Source organism: Agelaius phoeniceus, chromosome 9 (genome assembly GCF_051311805.1).
Source record: "Agelaius phoeniceus isolate bAgePho1 chromosome 9, bAgePho1.hap1, whole genome shotgun sequence".
NCBI lineage: Eukaryota > Metazoa > Chordata > Aves > Passeriformes > Icteridae > Agelaius > Agelaius phoeniceus.
This window is the reverse complement of record NC_135273.1, coordinates 19704623-19721865: the sequence shown is the minus strand read 5'-3', so window position 1 is coordinate 19721865 and position 17243 is coordinate 19704623. Positions and strand designations below refer to the sequence as shown.

At 44.6% G+C, this 17243-nt stretch overlaps 1 protein-coding gene across 1 annotated transcript in view; it reads right to left on the bottom strand.

The window, feature by feature from the left end:
- TLL2 (tolloid like 2) overlaps positions 1 to 17243 on the bottom strand; it is an 85316-nt gene that overhangs the window by 29699 nt on the left and 38374 nt on the right. Inside the window, exons 3-7 of the mRNA XM_054637526.2 lie at positions 8707 to 8778; positions 6066 to 6236; positions 5144 to 5261; positions 4558 to 4736; positions 4167 to 4272 (exon numbers count right to left, since the gene is read on the bottom strand). Coding sequence (XP_054493501.2) covers positions 4167 to 4272; positions 4558 to 4736; positions 5144 to 5261; positions 6066 to 6236; positions 8707 to 8778 — 646 coding nt within the window. The remainder of the gene's footprint in view (positions 1 to 4166; positions 4273 to 4557; positions 4737 to 5143; positions 5262 to 6065; positions 6237 to 8706; positions 8779 to 17243) is intronic.

Below are 17243 nucleotides of genomic sequence, written 5' to 3'. Positions count from 1 at the left end.
ATCCAAGCTCTTGCAGCCAGGCTGTCCAGTCCACAGGAACCTTTCGCTGCACCCCTGAATACCAAACAGGCTTGGGGATGCCAAGGCTAACATTGAGCTTTACCTTCAGCATCAGCTCAGTGAGGCAGACTGCTCTTTCTGAAGGACAGGATACAACTGTCCAGAGAGCCCAATGGGAAATCAGGGCAGAAGCAATAATTTTAGTGCTGCCTAGTCCAGAGGTGGGGAGGGAAGCGGGAAATTGTTTTGTAAATATTCAAACTGAAGAAAGAAATAGAGGGAAAGGAATTTAATCTGTTTTGAAAACTGGAATCAACTGTTGCATGGGAGATATTGGCATTTTTTCAGCAGTAGAAAAATTCCTGATCAGCACCAAAACCAATACTTAGAAGATCTGAGGTGAGTCCCTCAAATTTCAATTTATAAATTCAGTTTGTTATGCTAAATGCCAACTGCATGCCTTGGGCTGAATTTATTTAAGTTTATGTATTGAAAATAAATCCTCCAATTCCAGAAACACCACAAGCATAGAAACAGGTCAGTTTGCTCACAGTAAATTTTCAAGCCTCCTCAGGAGTTCACAGAAGAACTCAGCATTTGGCAGGGACATAGTTCTGCGGCCTCTGAAATGCTTTCTGCAGAACTCCAAGCTCAACCAGGGAAGAATGACAGAGTTTAATAGAAAAACCACTACTTGCACATGCAAAGTTTTGATTCTTTTTCCCATTCCAGCCCTCACAACTGTGCACTCACCGCCCTCAGCTTTCTGCACATAGTATATACCTCAGACACTACTCACACAAAACAAACAACCCACACAACTTCAAATTACCCTTGCTACCTGCCAAACACATTTTCTTCTAGAAGGCTGTACTCTATGCTGAGGCAGTAAGATTTTTGGTTTTGCTTCTTCTTCCAATTGAATTTTTTCTCCTTTCATGTGAATTGCTGAACATGACTCTCAACTACAGAGCAGTAAGTACAGTTTCTCTCAATTTGCCATCAAAGGAACCAAGAACAGGAGAATCTGTCTGGCCCAAGCTACACAAGTCCCAGAAGTCTCATGCTGTCCACCCAAACCTCATCTGCTTAGAAACATTTGGAATGTAAAGTTACACATTTGGTGAGTGCCTCTAAAAGTGCAAATACTTTAACTCAAAAGTTAATAAACAACAAACAGACATCATTAAACAGAGCAGCTCAGGAAGTCTAACACCAGAACCATGCTTGAGTAAAATATCTGAACTCCCCTCCCAGAGGTAGGAGAAGAACCCATGAATCCTGGATGCCCCATTCTCTTGCTGTCCAGGAACAGGCAGAACATGCATTAGCTGCCCAGCGCAGTGTAAGCCAAGCAAACACCCCACCATTCCTACCAGCTAAGAACAACAGAGTCTGACAAGAGACTCACACAAGTCAGTAGCATCTGCACAGCACCCTGAACATGCAAAGTCCCAGGCCAATGCTATGAAATTATCAACTGATCTCAACAGATGCTAAACATTCATGTCCCAGGAGATAGGGTAACAAATACAGGTGCCTGAGCAACACTCAAGGAAGCAGATATTCAAGGCAGGTTAAGGACGCAGCTGCAGGCAGCCACCTTATATCTCCATGTGCAGAAGAGAGACAGCATGACTCTTCATGCAGTAAAACCTGTGGAGGATCCATGTATGTCTTGTGCAGGATTAGGACAGTGCATTGCAAACACATGATGTGCCTCCTGGGCATGGAGGCAGGGCTACTTACACCCTCATTTGAACATGAGCTTTGCAGAGGTCATGTTTTGTAACTCCAGACTCTGCCGTCATGTCTACTAGCAAGCCACTTACTGAATGAAGGTAACCAGCTACCTGCTTAGGGCTTTGTAAAGATTTAAACTTTCTTCTTGCTAAGTTGTCATTTATAGGTCTTGACAGCTATAAAACAAATTGTTTCATGATACAGCAACATTCAGTTTAGATTGCTGCCATGTTGTAAGGAATGCACCAGGAAATAAAAGCCTGCAGCCACACTCTGCACTACAGGCAAATTTCTGACCTAGATGAGAACAGAAGTTCCAATGGTAAAAACTTGTTCCTGATGTCATTACAGCCTCTTGTACCATACTCCTATTTCTACTAGCCACAGACAAAAATGAGAGGCATATTTTTCTATGAAATGCAAATGACTCTACACCAATCCTCAAAAGTATCACTGGAAACTGCTAGGACTCATCAAATCTCAGAAAGGCTATACCTTTCTGTCCCAGGTAAAAAGTTTAGAATAAAAAGGGCCCAGGATTTATAGCAGCATTTGACCATGGCAAGCACCATATGATTTACTATCATCAATATTGACTGTTAAAAGCTAAAAACAAGGTTATACTAAGTGCCAAGTAAGAATTGCTATAAGAGAGTAAGTCACAGACATGACTGTGTCCTTCCCCTGCTCATTCACACATCCCATCTCCACGGTCAGGTGCTCACACATTCTTACGTCGACTTTTTGTGTCTGCTACTGCATTAACACACTCAATGCAGCTCTTTCCTTGCAGGCCCAAGCAGGAACTCTCTCCCTTTCCTAGCCACTGATCTTAATGAAACCTCCTGGAACTTAAAATCTTCATGGACTCTGTGCTTGTGTCAGTTTGGGTTGCAATTGGCCAGCAAACCTCAGTGAGGTGGGAAGGTCAGAGGCATACACCCACCAGTCTCTCTCTGGCTGGTCAATGCATTGCTCCCTTAGGGGAGCAGATGTCAAGACAGGTCTTGGCAAAGTAAAAGCCAATTCCAGCCCTGCTTATTTGTGCTGAGAGCACAATCAGCCTACCAGGGCACTTAGTGCTCAGTTCAATTACTGCACAAAGACTGCAACTGGGGTAAGGGTGGGTCACAGAGACAAAGAGCTTAAAGAAAACAGGCTTAAAAGTCCTATCAAGCACCAATTTAAATCTAGCAGGACTCTTGCCATTTTTACCCATTTTGGGCCAGCAGTGCTCTGAAGGACCCCAGTTTTCAAGAGACACAGACTCAAAGGCATCCACAATATAAATGGCAGTAATAACTTAATCCTGCTTTTGTGCAAGACAATTCAAACCATTAAGAGTTTAGCAAATGCTGGGAGGGTCCAGCAGATGCTTCAAGGGAAGAAAAATTGTTTACTTTGGATGTCTAATGCAAAGAAATCAGCAAAGTCTGCAAAACATCCCTGCCCAGGCACAATCTCCTCCTGCCACAACAAGCAGCATTTCAGCAATTTTCCACTGGTTGGTGTGAAGTTGTCAAAAGAAAAGCACAAAACAACAGACTTGGCCCTTCACTACAACAAGGGAGTAAGAAAATGTAAAACTCACAAAGACATCTTTAATTTTTGCAACAAAAATTTTCCAAGAGTGTGAATACTTCCACTGTACCTTCCAACCCCTTAACTTGCAGTATGTAGTGACAGAAAGCTCTTGGGAAGGAGCAATAGTAGAATTTATGGAAGAAAACTTCTAACAACGCAGCAAAATGAATCTGGTCATCCAGTAACTCTCATTCCAAACACAGGACATAACTGTGTTTATATCACCTCTCTATGCAGTGGAGCAGTCTGATCAGAAAATGGGCTCCATCTGGAGGCATGAGATGGGAGTCAAGGACAAACAGCCTGTGCAGAAACTGGCATTAGTTGGGAAAGGACTGATAACTCCTCCATGAAAAAACCCAGCCACACAGAATCACACAGCTGCAGAGGCCATGAGTGAAAGCTCATGCATAAATGGGTAAAAAAGCCACCCAAGCAATTAAAGATCATGATCTAGAGTTCAACTTTCCCTCAGCACAACCACTAGAGACTCTGATGGCTGTATTGTGACTCCAAAGATTCAAAGCTTGTTCTAGTATTACCCAACGTGCACATGGGCAGATATGCACACAGATACACATGTGCTGCCTGGGAAGGCTGCAAAGAGTGTCAGCAAGGCTTTGGAAACTCTGAGATTACCAGGATTATTACTGAGTAAATACAGTGGAAAGGGGAAAACAGGAGTCCACCATACTACACCAAGCTTCCTTCTTCAAATATTTTTTGAGCCTTGCAATGCAGCAATAGATCAGAGGTCTCCTTCTAGGCTCTATATATCCCACAGAGTCAACCACAACTACCAAAAATGGTCCTAAGGACACGTAACCTTGAATTATCACCTGGAGAACGTGTTCCTAGCATAGTGCATGATGCTGTCAAAGTCATAAGTCTCTCCAAGTGAGTTCACTTCCCCAGCTTCCATCTTTAAAAAGTTGTACTCCTGACCTGTGATGACAAACAAAAAGGAAAAGAAACAAACCACTCTTAGAGAATTAAAAAAAAGACTTTTACCTGGGGAAGCCTAGAATGAAATGGATATGCTCTTCTGTTTCAACAATTCCAGCTGGACATCCAAAATTTCTATTCATATAGCTGTTTTGACCCTTACCCTACAGCAATATTTCTTGTTCTCTATCCCAACCCTCAGACCACCAGCATTTTCCACAAGTGTAGCAAGAAAGATTTCTACCCAGCCAAAAGTGAGGTGAATAACGTGAAGCATGATTTTACCTTGCTGTATGTTCTCTCTGATGATAGTGACATGCTGGTCCCTGTCAGGCCGTGTGTGCTCGTGCCAGAAACCCACCACATGACCCAGCTCATGAGCCACAATACCAAACTTGTCACAGTTCTTTCCAATGGAGATTGCCTGAGGGCCCCCCCCTCGGCGACCCACGTAGGAACAACACCTGGAAAAGAAAACCCACAAAATGCAGCACATCAGTGACTTGAGGAACTCTAAAACACAGGAAGAGAGCATGGCATCTGGCAGGGTTCAGGACAGGCCAGCAGTTGCATACACTATATGTACTTATATGTAAGTACAAAGAAAACATAAAGAAAAAAGTGTGTATCTATAAACAAGCACATGTACACTTAAGTGTTATCTCAGGAAAAAAGAATCCAGAAAGGATTAGCACCTTCTGAGCAAATACTAAACTATCCTAGCAATCCTCACTGAAAGTGACCAGCTGCATCTCTGTGACAGATTCTCCAAGCTAGCCATTGGCGTGTTCTGGGCTAGACTTACAAAGCCAGGTGTGACTGAAAGCGCTGTGTGCAATAGAGCGCTGCAGGGAATGCGTGCATCACTTACCCACATGTTCTGTATGTGAACACAATGAAGCTCTCTTCATCAGTTCTCTCCACAAAGGTCACACAAGTGTGCTTCTCCCAGTGCCTCATTGCTTGCTTAAAGATAGCTCTTTGGGTTCCTGGAAAGGAAACCAAGAGTAGCAAACAGTGAAGGCCTGGCTTTCAGGAAAATCTCTAATGGATTTCATCAGATTTCATCTGGATATGGGAACAGTCAACCTTTCAAACAGCCAACCTTATACTGTAGACACCTCTTGGACTCTAGGGTCCACTTCCAGCTATATCATTACCTTTCTGTATCATCTTTTCTCTCCTTGTATCTGATGAATTTACTGCTCTAATTAAATAGGTAGAAAACTTTACAGATTAAGTACATCAATATTTGCGAATATAAAACATGTCACCTTTCTAGGTACAGGCCATTCTGGCAGAGCTGCCAGCTAGTCTGATCTGAACACCAGCTACTAAGTGATGTGCCAAATTTGCTCTCACGACATGAATTAATGATCATGCCCATCTTTCAAGACCCAGGAATCTCATGAGTGCTACAGATGCTCCTCAAAACTAAGGCAAAGTTATTGTGAGGACCCCAGAGTACTTCTGCTCCTGCTCTTCCAACAGCAGAGAGAATTCTCTTCTGGAAAAACAGGGGGCAAGCATAGCTCACAGGTGCTGGCCTCTAAAGAAAAGTGACTCAGTCACTCAAGTATTTCTTGGACTCCAAGAGAAGAACCATCTCAGTGCACACATCAGCTTCAGGCTTCCACAGTGCACAACTCCTCGTGCAATCATTCCCTCCCTACCTCAGCAGACAGATTCCCAAGGACACCTGAGTCTCTGGGATAACTCTACTCCAGAGATTTCCTGCACAGTTTGAGACACAAACCCCATGGCAAAGAGAAAGCAGTGTTTTCACCACTGACCAGTGAAATTTCCTCCGATCACGTAGGGGATGACTCCCCCTGGCCAGATCCTCTCGGCCCTGGCCGTGGTTGCCCTGCGCACTCTGGCAGAGGGGTGTGCATCCATCCCAGGCTCATCTGTGTGCTCCTTCCTCCTCGGGCTCCCTGCAAGCGTTGTGTTCTGCCTGCCGTCTGCAAGACAGAGTGGCAACACTGTTTAAATCCTCTTTAGTTCCACCTGCAGCCCCCAGGCAATACCCTGGAGCTTCAGAAAAAGATAAAAAGAAAAAGCAAGGTGTTAAACCAAACCAGAAGTCATAACCTGATTTGCCAGTGATCCAGTGATTTTTTTGGGACTTTGAGACTTCTAATCTATAGAAAACTGTCCCTTCTTGTTTTGGAGCCTCCATATGCACCATGCCAAAGCTGCTCTCCCATTAGGATGTCAAAGTACATCCTTCCCTGTCTCTAGCCACTCCTTCTCTGCAACAGCAACATCACAGATGGGGACACAGTACTCAAGGGGAACAGAAGGTGGAAATCAAGCTTAGATGTCACTGTACATTCTCAATCTGCCCTATCTATCCACTCATCTGCAGAGAATGGTTTATTCTATTATGAACAGCTTCACAGCAACAACTACTCGTTTGAGTTGGCCTTGGAAGAAGGTGACAGACTCCTAACTCTGAAATCTGTACTGAAAAGTATTAGTTTGGTTTCACATACGAGGTCTTGGGTGGTTTGGAAATCTATAAAGATGGGACAGTCTCTGTTGGAGGAGGATGCGCAGGATGGGAAAAACAGAAGTGAAGATCTCCATCCATGCTGAATCTCTTCATTTTAATGAAAAGGAGCAAAAATACAAAAAGGAAAGCAGAACACATTTCTTGTTACAAAGGGTACAGGAGCCCTGTCTGTGTTGTGTTCAGCACCAGCTTTGAAACCTGCAAGAGGATTCATACTGGCTTCTAGGCAGACCCTGTCACTTGCCCTGCATTTGTGCTGCTGCTCAGTATCTGCTCAGGTACTGGTTTATGCCTACACGAGTTGCACTTTTAATGTGCTGGCACCTTCACTCCAAGCTTCCTGGTTGTTCACCCCCTAACTGAGGTGCCATGGGCAACTCAAACCCTCAAAGCAGCCACAGTCCAGCTGAGCTTTACAAACCTCTCTGTGCAGACACCACTGCTTAGAAAAGCTCCCTGTGCTGCTCAGCCAACTCATCAGCTGGACTAGGGCAAAGGAATAACAGAGTACAGGGGTTGCTATGCCCTCAGCAAGTGCTGGCCTCAAGGGTCACTCCAAGGTGAACATCTTTGTCACTCTGAGGAGCAGCACCACCGACAGTGGCTCACAGCAGACTGCTGTGAAGCCCAAGGGGATGGCAATTTGTATGTAAATCAGCAAGACTGGCTACAGCTTTGCTTTCCAAGTCAGAGACATGGGCTGCTGGGTTATTAAAAAGCACAGGTCCTGCTAAGACCTTCCTCTAGTGACCAGGGGGGCTGCTGAGAGCCTCTTCCCCTATTCATCCCTCCAGCTGAAGCACCAGTAAGCAAACCACTACTGTCAAGGCTGAGGGGATCAATACAATGGGAAGGAAATCCAGGCAGTATAAGGGAATGAAAAGAATGAACTTTAAACCCTCCCTCCTGCTTCACCAGGTCAAGCCCTTCCTGCTGAAGACCTTGCTCTGAGCTGCAGGACAAAAACTGGAATTTGCCTTTTGTTCCTCTTACTCCTAAGCACCTTCCTGCCATTTCAGAAGCTGCCCATCTCCAAGCCAGCTGCTGGATCCTGGAAGGCAGATGCTCTGAGGTTAGGGGTTCTCCCAAAAAAGGAAGAACCACCCTCCTGCCTACACCTGGTACTGCTGGTACCAGGCACCAGCACAAACATTGGCATTAAAAGGGCCACAGCTAGAAGAAGTGAGAGGCTCTCAGGATAGAAGTAGTCTTGTCTTCTATTCACAAACTGCTCCTGTGCCTGCCCAAAATCTCGGTGGATTTGCACATGGTCAGCTCCTGATAGCAAACCCAAGTGAGGAGGTGTCTGCCCTGGGCTCTCCTGTGCCTGCTGCAGCAGCAGCTGCACACAGGGGACTCTGGGTCCACACTTCTGTGCCACAACACTTCCATTCCTTGCCAGCAGCACACACGCTTGGGCAAGTTCTCCTCACCAGTCCACAACAGCTCTTGACTGCTCCTTAGTAGGTACTTTTCTGCCTTTCACAACTGAAATTTGTTAAATTCTCCTCCCTGGAGTGGCCTGACACATTCTTCTAGCAGGGGCTGCTTGTGGGTAAGGGTGAGCTGTTGCCTCTGTATCGCTTTGGTTATTTTTTTCCCTTTCATTCACTTATTAAACTGTCTTTATCTCAACCAATGGGTTTTCTCACTCTTGATTTTCCTGCTTTCTCACCTCTCCTGCTGGAGGAGGGGAATAGTGACTGGGTGCTTGGCTTCTGGGGTCAACCCACCACATTACACAAGGCAAACCCACCCCTTCAGAGAGTTCACCAACAGCAAAGAATGCCTGGGCAGGGATGATCTCCCAGGCATGGAGGCACACGCATGTACAAATCAGTACAAAATATGTTTTTACAGAGGGTAAAAAAAGTAAATAAAAGATACCCAAAGGTCGGGGTGGGGTACCACATTACCCTTTTTAACTGCTTTGTCACTGTGATCGGTTGAAGTGGCATTTTCACTTGACACCTCTTCTCCCAGGCCTCCTGCAAAGGAAAAAAGAGCAGAGACTCATCTCTGGTGAGCTGGCTGGCAGAGCTCTGATGTGGAAAGGACAGCAGCTATCAGTAATGCCAGCTGGGGGTCTGCTGGCCACAGAACTGTCTGCTTTCCCTGTTCAGGGAGAAGGGACTAAACCCTTGATAAAGTTAGACACTTTTCCTAGATCTGTTCCTAGCCTACAGTGACACTTTGAAACTCATTACCATACCATGCCTAAGTTTCTCCACATGCTGAATAAGCAGAAAGTCTCTTCTAGGGAAGGCTTATTTCATGGAGATTTAATGAGAGCAGGAGCTGAATGAGCTGATCTCTGCAGAGGTATTGCAAGAGCAAGTTTCTGTAGTCTTGGTGGCAAGATAAAGCATGAAAAGCATGGTGAACCACCACACGCAGAAAAGAATACACTGCTCATCATACAGCACTGCTGGATGCAGTGTCCACACTTCCAAGAGGGATGTCTCACTTCCAGGACAGCTGGACACCTTCCAGTCACTGAAGCAGTCTTGCTTTGCCAGCTGGAAAACTCTCCTTTGCTCTGGAGCTGGCTTCTAGCAAATCCTTCTCCAGCCTGTCCAACAGGGCAAGGACATCTTTGGCAACTTGGAGAAGGACTGAGAGGATGGTAACAAATCTCCAACATTACACTACTGTAACTGAGTAGGAAGATTATCAGGAAGTATGAGTATCAGGAAGATTATGATGAAAGATAGTTACAAAACAATTCAGAAGAAAATAAAATACCCAGACTTCCAGCTGGCTATAGGTTAGAGCTTCCTGGTCCAAGAGACACAGTAAATCAGGGGTTTGTCTCCCAAAGGAAGTGCCATAGTTTAACAGAGCTTGGCTGGACAAAAGCCATTAGATGTGTGAACAGGAACAAGCCTGATTCAACAAGATGGATTGCTCTGAACTCTATCACTCTTTTCCAGCTTCAATGTCCCATCCCAAGATTTCCCTTTGTTTTCTTTCATGCCCAGTCCTCCTCACTTCCTTAAGCTCAAGCTCAACAAAAGTTCCTCTCCTCAGTTTTACATCCCCAGGACTTCTCCCACCCCCACCCCTGCAAAGTATGCTATTCTTCACACAATATCTCATTCCATTTAAAGGAAACCCCAACTAGCCATTCATCACCAGAATTATTAAGGCATGCAGTCTTTGCTGAGGCAAAGGATAATTTTGTATTTCTAAATAAATGCAGCTTGCTTCCAGTCACAAACAGATTGCTTCTTAATTGAACTTAGGAGGTGAATTATATGGTGAATTAGGGAAAAAGAACAACTCTGTATTTAGTGAATTGTTCTCCTAAGAGGGAGCTGCATGGGATTGAATTGCAAATGATGGCACCAACCCCTGGAGCCGGCCCCTCTGCTCTGCCCGAGCCGCTGACCTCTGCCACGCCGGTGCCGTTGGAGCACACGGCTTTTCCGAGCGCTGAGCACATTCTTTCCCAGAGATCAGCACAGGCCTTGGTTTCTTATGCAAAAAGGGGCTTTGAATAAACTAGTGTGACTAATGAAATCTACAACATCTTTGCATATTTTGTCTTATGGTAGCCCATGAAAAGGGAGAGCACTACACAAAGGCCAGATATGGGGGTGCACATATACCAGATATTTTCAAACTCTAATCTCACTCATACAGACAGGGAGCACCCACAGCCTTGTGGTGCTGCCTCCAAACACAAGGGTGTTTGGAAACAAACGTGAACATTTTAGAACCCTTTTCTGATTCACTTGAGTTTTTAGACATTTCTTATCATCATGATGCCTAAAGATATCCCAAAAATTAAAGTCACCGGACAGACATTTAGTCCTTTTCTGATTCTTTCCAAGAGAGGGATCCCAGAAGAAGAGATTGGCCATTAACAATAAATAAGGAAGCCAAGAAATGCACCTTGTATCTGGAAGCAGCTGCACATAGCAGATAATGTGTAGGTTCTGCTGTCCCCTCAACACATTCCTGAAGTGGTACCTCTCTGTCAGACTAGTCTGTCACATCCAGAAGCAGAACATATTGCAGTGTTACTGCTCCAGAGCATGAAATGCCCAGGGTATGTACTGAAGCCTATTATCATTGGAAGCACTGAGGAGAAGAAGGGAGATTTCCTGTTTGACATGGTGCTCTGTGGAAAGCCAATAAAAGCAGGATTGGTATCCCACAAAGACATGACATTGACTTTAATGGATTTCCAGCAGTTACAAGCCCCCCAAGATCACTTTCATCCTCACTACTTTCCACCCACTGCTGTGCTAGACCAGCACCCATCCTTCTTCAGCATGAGTTTTGTATGCTTCTCCCACAGTCAGTTGAAAACACAGAATTTGTTGGGTCATGTCTCCATGCACAGAGCTGTACTAGATCTCCTAAACCCTCTTAACCTCCACATTTTTGTAATTCAATTCTTCCTAATAATTTGTCCCACTTAACAGCTGCAACCCCAGCAGAACACTTCTGGAGTCCCTGACCAGGTAACTTAGCTTCTGTGCATGACCTGGCAGACACACAGAAGAGATTCTCTACCCAGGCTGGGGAACATTTCACTTTCTACCTACAGTGCATTTGTACAACAATTTGTTTTTCTGTTTCTCACAGGCCAGCACTTCCAAGGGACCTTGGCTAACTGAAGGAAATGTCCAGTAGCTCGAAAGAACCACACATCTGAGATAAATCCACCATGTCTGCAAGCATGGCTGAAGAACAGGTGTATAAATTGTTTTCAGGAGCTGGAAGCAGCCTAAGGTGGTAAGTAAGGGTCCAGCGAAGCAGAAAGGAGCAGGCTGGGGCACTGCTGTGAAGAAAGCAGTTTCTCTCACTCTCCCAGGAGAGGAAAATGAAAATCCAATTTTGTTAAATGAAGTCCAAGTTGTTCAGCTGAAACCAAAATAAAGGACGAGATATTGAGAGAGAGTGCACAAAGCAGGCCACCAAAGCTATACTGTTTGTAGTTCCCTTGCACCACTAGCACAGGCAAGAGATGTGTAGGCTGAAGGAGGAGCAGGAAGCAGACTCCATTCAGAACCCTCACTTCCAGTAAGAGAGGGTGGGACTTGGAGAAGTAGCAATACATCAGACCTGAAAATGTGCCTTCTACAAGATGCAATTTAGGATTGAAGGTATTTATTGCTGTGCATGTTCTGGTTTGGCTTTTTTGCTTAAGCCCAGGTAGTCTGAATCACCAAAGAGGGGACAATCAGATCTCTGGCCAACTAAAGCTTCTGTGCTTCTTCCACCTGTTTATGGACCATGAAGGGGTTCTTGTCTGAAAAAGGAAGAGGAAAGCCAGGCAAAGCAGTGAAGAAGCCTGCTGGTGAATCAGAATGCATGTAATTGGCCCAGAAATACCTACCACCCTCCTATTGGGTCCATTTAAGATCTCAAAGCTGCTTGAGGGGCCGCTGACTTCCAAAACATTTTAGCACCATCTGTCTTTCAGCTTGCATTGGAAAATGCTACTCTGAGGCAAGATGAGTTACCCAACTGAAAGCAAAGGAGAAACATCCGTCTATCCTGAGTCCAACTTCATTTTCAAATGATGCCTATCTATAATGTTTATCTAAAACAAAAATTGCAGTGTGAGAACACAGAATATTCTTACACAGGAAATTGGATGGGATGAAGCTTGCAACACCACCCTTTTTTCCAAATTGTAAAAGTTCCCATTAAAATCAAAACCTGTTTCAGAACAGGCCCAAGCCAGGATACTTTTTCCTCTCCAGACCAATGAAGAATCTTTTCATGTTCACAGAGTTTTCCTTTCCCTTTCCTGGTTGCTGTCCACACAGGGAAAGGGTTCCACAGCTGAACTTTGAAGATAGCTACCACCCATATGCTCATCACCTCTGCTGAGGACAAAGGAGTCCACAGTGAGCACTGAGGACTTTAACAGATTTTCCAATTTTTCTGATTTAGCACAGAGTAACTTGGCTGTGCACATAATTATTTGCTCTCAGGTGAATCAAATCACAGCAAGACTTTTTCTAATATATATTACTGTGGAGAAAAGGCCATTTCAGAGCTGGGACACAACACAGTGATTAAAAAAATATTTTTGAAAAATTATTAACAACTTCACCTCCCCTACCTTATGCATTAGAACACCCTGCTTTCATAGTCTCACTCAATATACAGGCTATTCATATGGCATGGCTTAGAGACTGGATTTCAAACAGAGACTGCAATGAAGCACCAACAAAACCAACATGAAACACTAGTCACTCTTTAGAGCTTTAGTTCTGGTCAGTTCTGTCATATTATGACCATCAGAGAAGCTCCTGGAAAAACGGGATAAATCAAACAATGCAAACATGCAATTTTTAACTTCATTAACCAGTGGTCAAGAACTGTTTAGCATAGGAAGAAACTTTATTTCACTGGGTTTTCTAAGCACAGAAAAAGTGATGATTTTATTAAAACAATTTCTGCTGGGAAAATGCATTCAGAATGCAGAACAGATGTTTCCCAGAGCTGGTGGAGAGTCTATAGCAAAAACCTTTCATAAATCCCCATACCCTGGAGATCTGAGCAAACGATTTGAGATATATCCTTCAGCATTTCCTGTCAGTGGAATAGCTGAAGCTCCCTCAATTTACTTAAAGAAAAATAAATTAAAGAAAGGAAGAATTCTGAGCCCCAAATTCCCTGCAGGAATCTGTTTTTCCTATTCAGAGTAAGCTGACTAGCTGCAATAACTCAGGAAAGTCCCAAGGTCCAGAGGCTTGACAGGCAGATGTGTCATCTCCACATCAGCTGTGAATGCTGGTGCAGGGAAGGAGGACAGTGGCCTCACAGGGAAGTTCATGAGAGGAGGAAGGTGAGTGCAGCTAAGCAAACCCAGGGCTGCCACAGACATCAGCTGCAAAGCACTTCATGGACCAAAATCTTCTGCTGGCCAGTTGTATTTGGAGTGGGATGGCAGGCAGAGCAGAAGTGCAGGCAGCACCATTCCCAAACATTCTGTATTTTCCCTGGATACTGCCTGCTCTTCTGGAAGTGGCAACATTGCTTTTATACTGTGATGCATCTGGTTTTTAAAGAAGGCATTGCAAGAAAGGGGACAATCTGACCCAACCTCTCCACTGAGAGTTAATGCTTAAGAGGACCAACATTCTCTGCATAAAAGGAAGGACTGAAGACTGAAAGAGGTGTTTTCTAATGGGCTGTAACAATCACTTCTGTTCCCAAGGGTAAAAAGACAGATGAATGAGAGATAAAAGAAAGAAAGAAGTTACCTACAACCTGTGTCATTTCACTGGTTTCTTCCAGTGACAAAGAGCCCTTTTACTGAGGCAAGTAAAAATGAAATACTAAAGTGGGCACATGAGTATCCTGGCCATGTGAGTGTCTCTGTTATTTAGCCAGGTCCTCACACATGGGGTAAGACTTCTCCCCTCCCAGCATATAACTGAGTAATGCATAGTACCAACTGTCCCCATCCCCTTGCACTTGATTTCTTGTCAATCTGACGGATCAAGATCTACTCCTAACAGGTGTCTGCTTCACTATTACATTTCTCTCAATTCACAAAACCCACCTTCCCTCCCTGTCTCTCTTTTGGAAGGAAACAGAAAGGAAAAGGAAGAAGGAAAGTGAACTTGCAGGCAATAAGGAAACTGTAAGAGCTGGCTTGGGTTCACCCATTGCTGTCCAGCCTCAGTGCAGCCCAGGCCACTCTGGACAAGGCCATGCAGAATTCCCTGTGCTGCCCTGCAGCAGCTCCCTGCTCTGCTCCAGCTGGGGCTCCAGGGAGAGCCTGCTGCTCTCAGAAACCCAGCCAGGCCACTCCTCCCCTTCAGCTCCCTAATTCTCTTGTTGTCCCCCCACCTTTGTTTATGCTGGATAAAAATTAACTCAAAAAGAAAACACTTACATGGGAAGCTAAATTATGTTTGAATGGAATTAAAACTCTTTCCATGAAGAATGTTTTGTGCCACTAGAGAGACCTTTCTTCCTGCCTAGACATTCAGACACTCACAGTCCTGGAGCTTCTTGGAGAGTTTTGGTACCTTCTTATGCCCTGGGAGCCTGAACCATGTTTAACAGGCAGCTGAGCAGCCTAAGCAGATATAGCTGAGACACTTCATCTGCTTGGTTACCTACCAGCTCCACCACAGCCCATTTAAAGAGCACCTGAAACCAACTGCCAAGCCAGGGAAACTGAGGCAGGAGCCAGCAGTGCAGCCAGACAAGTGGGACTTAAAACACTTTGGGAGCACAAGCCAAATGTAGCCACTGTTAGGTAACCTCAGACTATCTCCTTCCACAAGGTGTTCCCTGCCTCCCCGGTGGAAGAGGTGCCCAAATCCCTTGCTGCCATTGGAAGAGCTGTGGGGGAGCTGAGGGCAGAGGCCCTTTCCTCCCTGCCCCATGGGTGCTGGGGGAGCTGCCCTGTCCCTGCCAGGGACAGTTGTGCTTTGCAGGGGGAGTGAGGTCTCAAACCCCCCCCACCACAAACTGACTCCAGGATTCAGCAACAACTGAAGAAAAGGAGTGGCTAATCCCCTCCCTAACACAGCCTGATGCATCTCACACTCTCTTTTCCTCTCTAGGAAGTGGAACTGCAACATAATCTGAATATTTCCTTTTGCTTCTGATCTTTGCCCTGAAGAAACTTGTTACCCATTCCCTGGGGCTGTCCAAGTCACCATCTGGCCTCAGAAATACAACAGCAAACACAGTCCAGTGTTCCAGCCTAAAACTAATTTGCTTTCTTTCCCCACTTGACAGCTGAATAAATACTTTGTCCTCACCATTTGAAAAGGGGAGCTGCAGCAAAGGGGTTTTGTCCACTGCAGCTACAAGCATCAGCCTTGTCTCCAAATTAAGCCTGAACAAGTGGCTCAAAGTGAACACATTTATTCCACAAATGTAACCCCTTTCTGCTCAGAATCAACCACAAGCAGTTTACAACTTCTAATTTATTTGTTGCTTGCTATTGTCCAACAAGCCATTTTGGCAATTGATTGTTCCCTGGACCTTCCAGACATTTTTCTGACCAGTGTGAGCAACTTTTATTTTGTGGACACAGATTCCTGCTTGAAAGTAGAGAGCCTGAGGGTCAAGACAGCCCAGCCAGTCTTTCAGAGTGGCCATCCTGCAATGACTGCTCTCAGAGCTTATTAGACCCTACTCTTTCAGAGACTGTTTCTGCCTCCAAACTCATTTGCCTAAAACACTCTCAGAAACGATGAGGCAGCTTATGCAATTGAGGCAAATACAATTTTTCATTTGAGCAAATATTCAAGGAAATTAGGCATTTGCCCAGCTCTGAAGCACAAATGCATGATTTAGTCAATGCCACAGTTATTGGCTAAGCACTGTTGAATTTTACAATTAGGGTAATGGATTTAACTTTCAATGTAATTTCCATATGGATAAACTGATCTCCTCAAGTACATTTGCCCATGTGCTCCCTTCATCACAGTTAATTAATATAAAACTATTTAATAACATCCACTTAAATACAAAAGACCATTCAGACTCTTCTGGCATCAGTAAAAGCAACAGCCTCCAAATGTGATACACCAGCTGTAGACGAGAGCAAATGAAAATTTAATTAAGAGCGATCATGAGCACGACAGTTGCAAACAGAAATCAGATGTTATAAATGTTCCTACACTGTGATTATCCCAGCTCCTGAAAGGGTTAATTGTGCCAACCAGTACCAACTTCCAGGTGCTTTAGATGTGCCCAAGAGACCTTTGAGATGAGGAAAGTAGTGGGGCTGGGAGCCAAAACCTGGCATAGTTAAGCATGGAGCAGCAGGGATTTGGCATCATCTGTGCAGGAGCACGGCAGCAGCCATGCCCAGAGCTGATGGTGGCACCACACTGAACAGGAAGAAACTACAGAAACACTGTTTGGAAGCAGCTTCAGCCATGGCATCAATGGATAGCTTCTGCAGATATTTTTGGGTGCTTAAATAACATTAATTGCTCATTAACAAAATCCATGCTATTTAATTTCTGAAGCGAAGCATTTGACAAGAGTGATACTGAGTTACTCGCCTTCCTGGATGATTTCTGAAAGAAGCATATGAATTGTGACTCACAAGATAAGCACAACTGAAGTTTCCGCTAAGAATGAGTAAGTGGCAGTGTTTGAAATAGCTGGGGATTTTTGTTACAATGGAGAAAGCTTTATTGCTTGGATGGATTCATTTGTGCAATATTGCAGCACTCATAAAACCACTAAAATAAAACTGTGTAAGGCTGAACATTGACTGAACAGCAGAAATCAAACCACTTATTTTGACAGGTGGAAGGCCACCATCCAGAAAACCTGATTTCAGGGAACAGTACATTTACAAAACAAACTCTGTGGAGCATGTGACCAGCTGCCACTGGGAACTTAGATAGGAGGAATAAGATCATCTTAGTGCACAGGAAATGTGGAGCAAGTAACAGGGTTTGTGTTTTCAGGTTCTGCTCTGCCCATTCAGGTGTACTCAGCA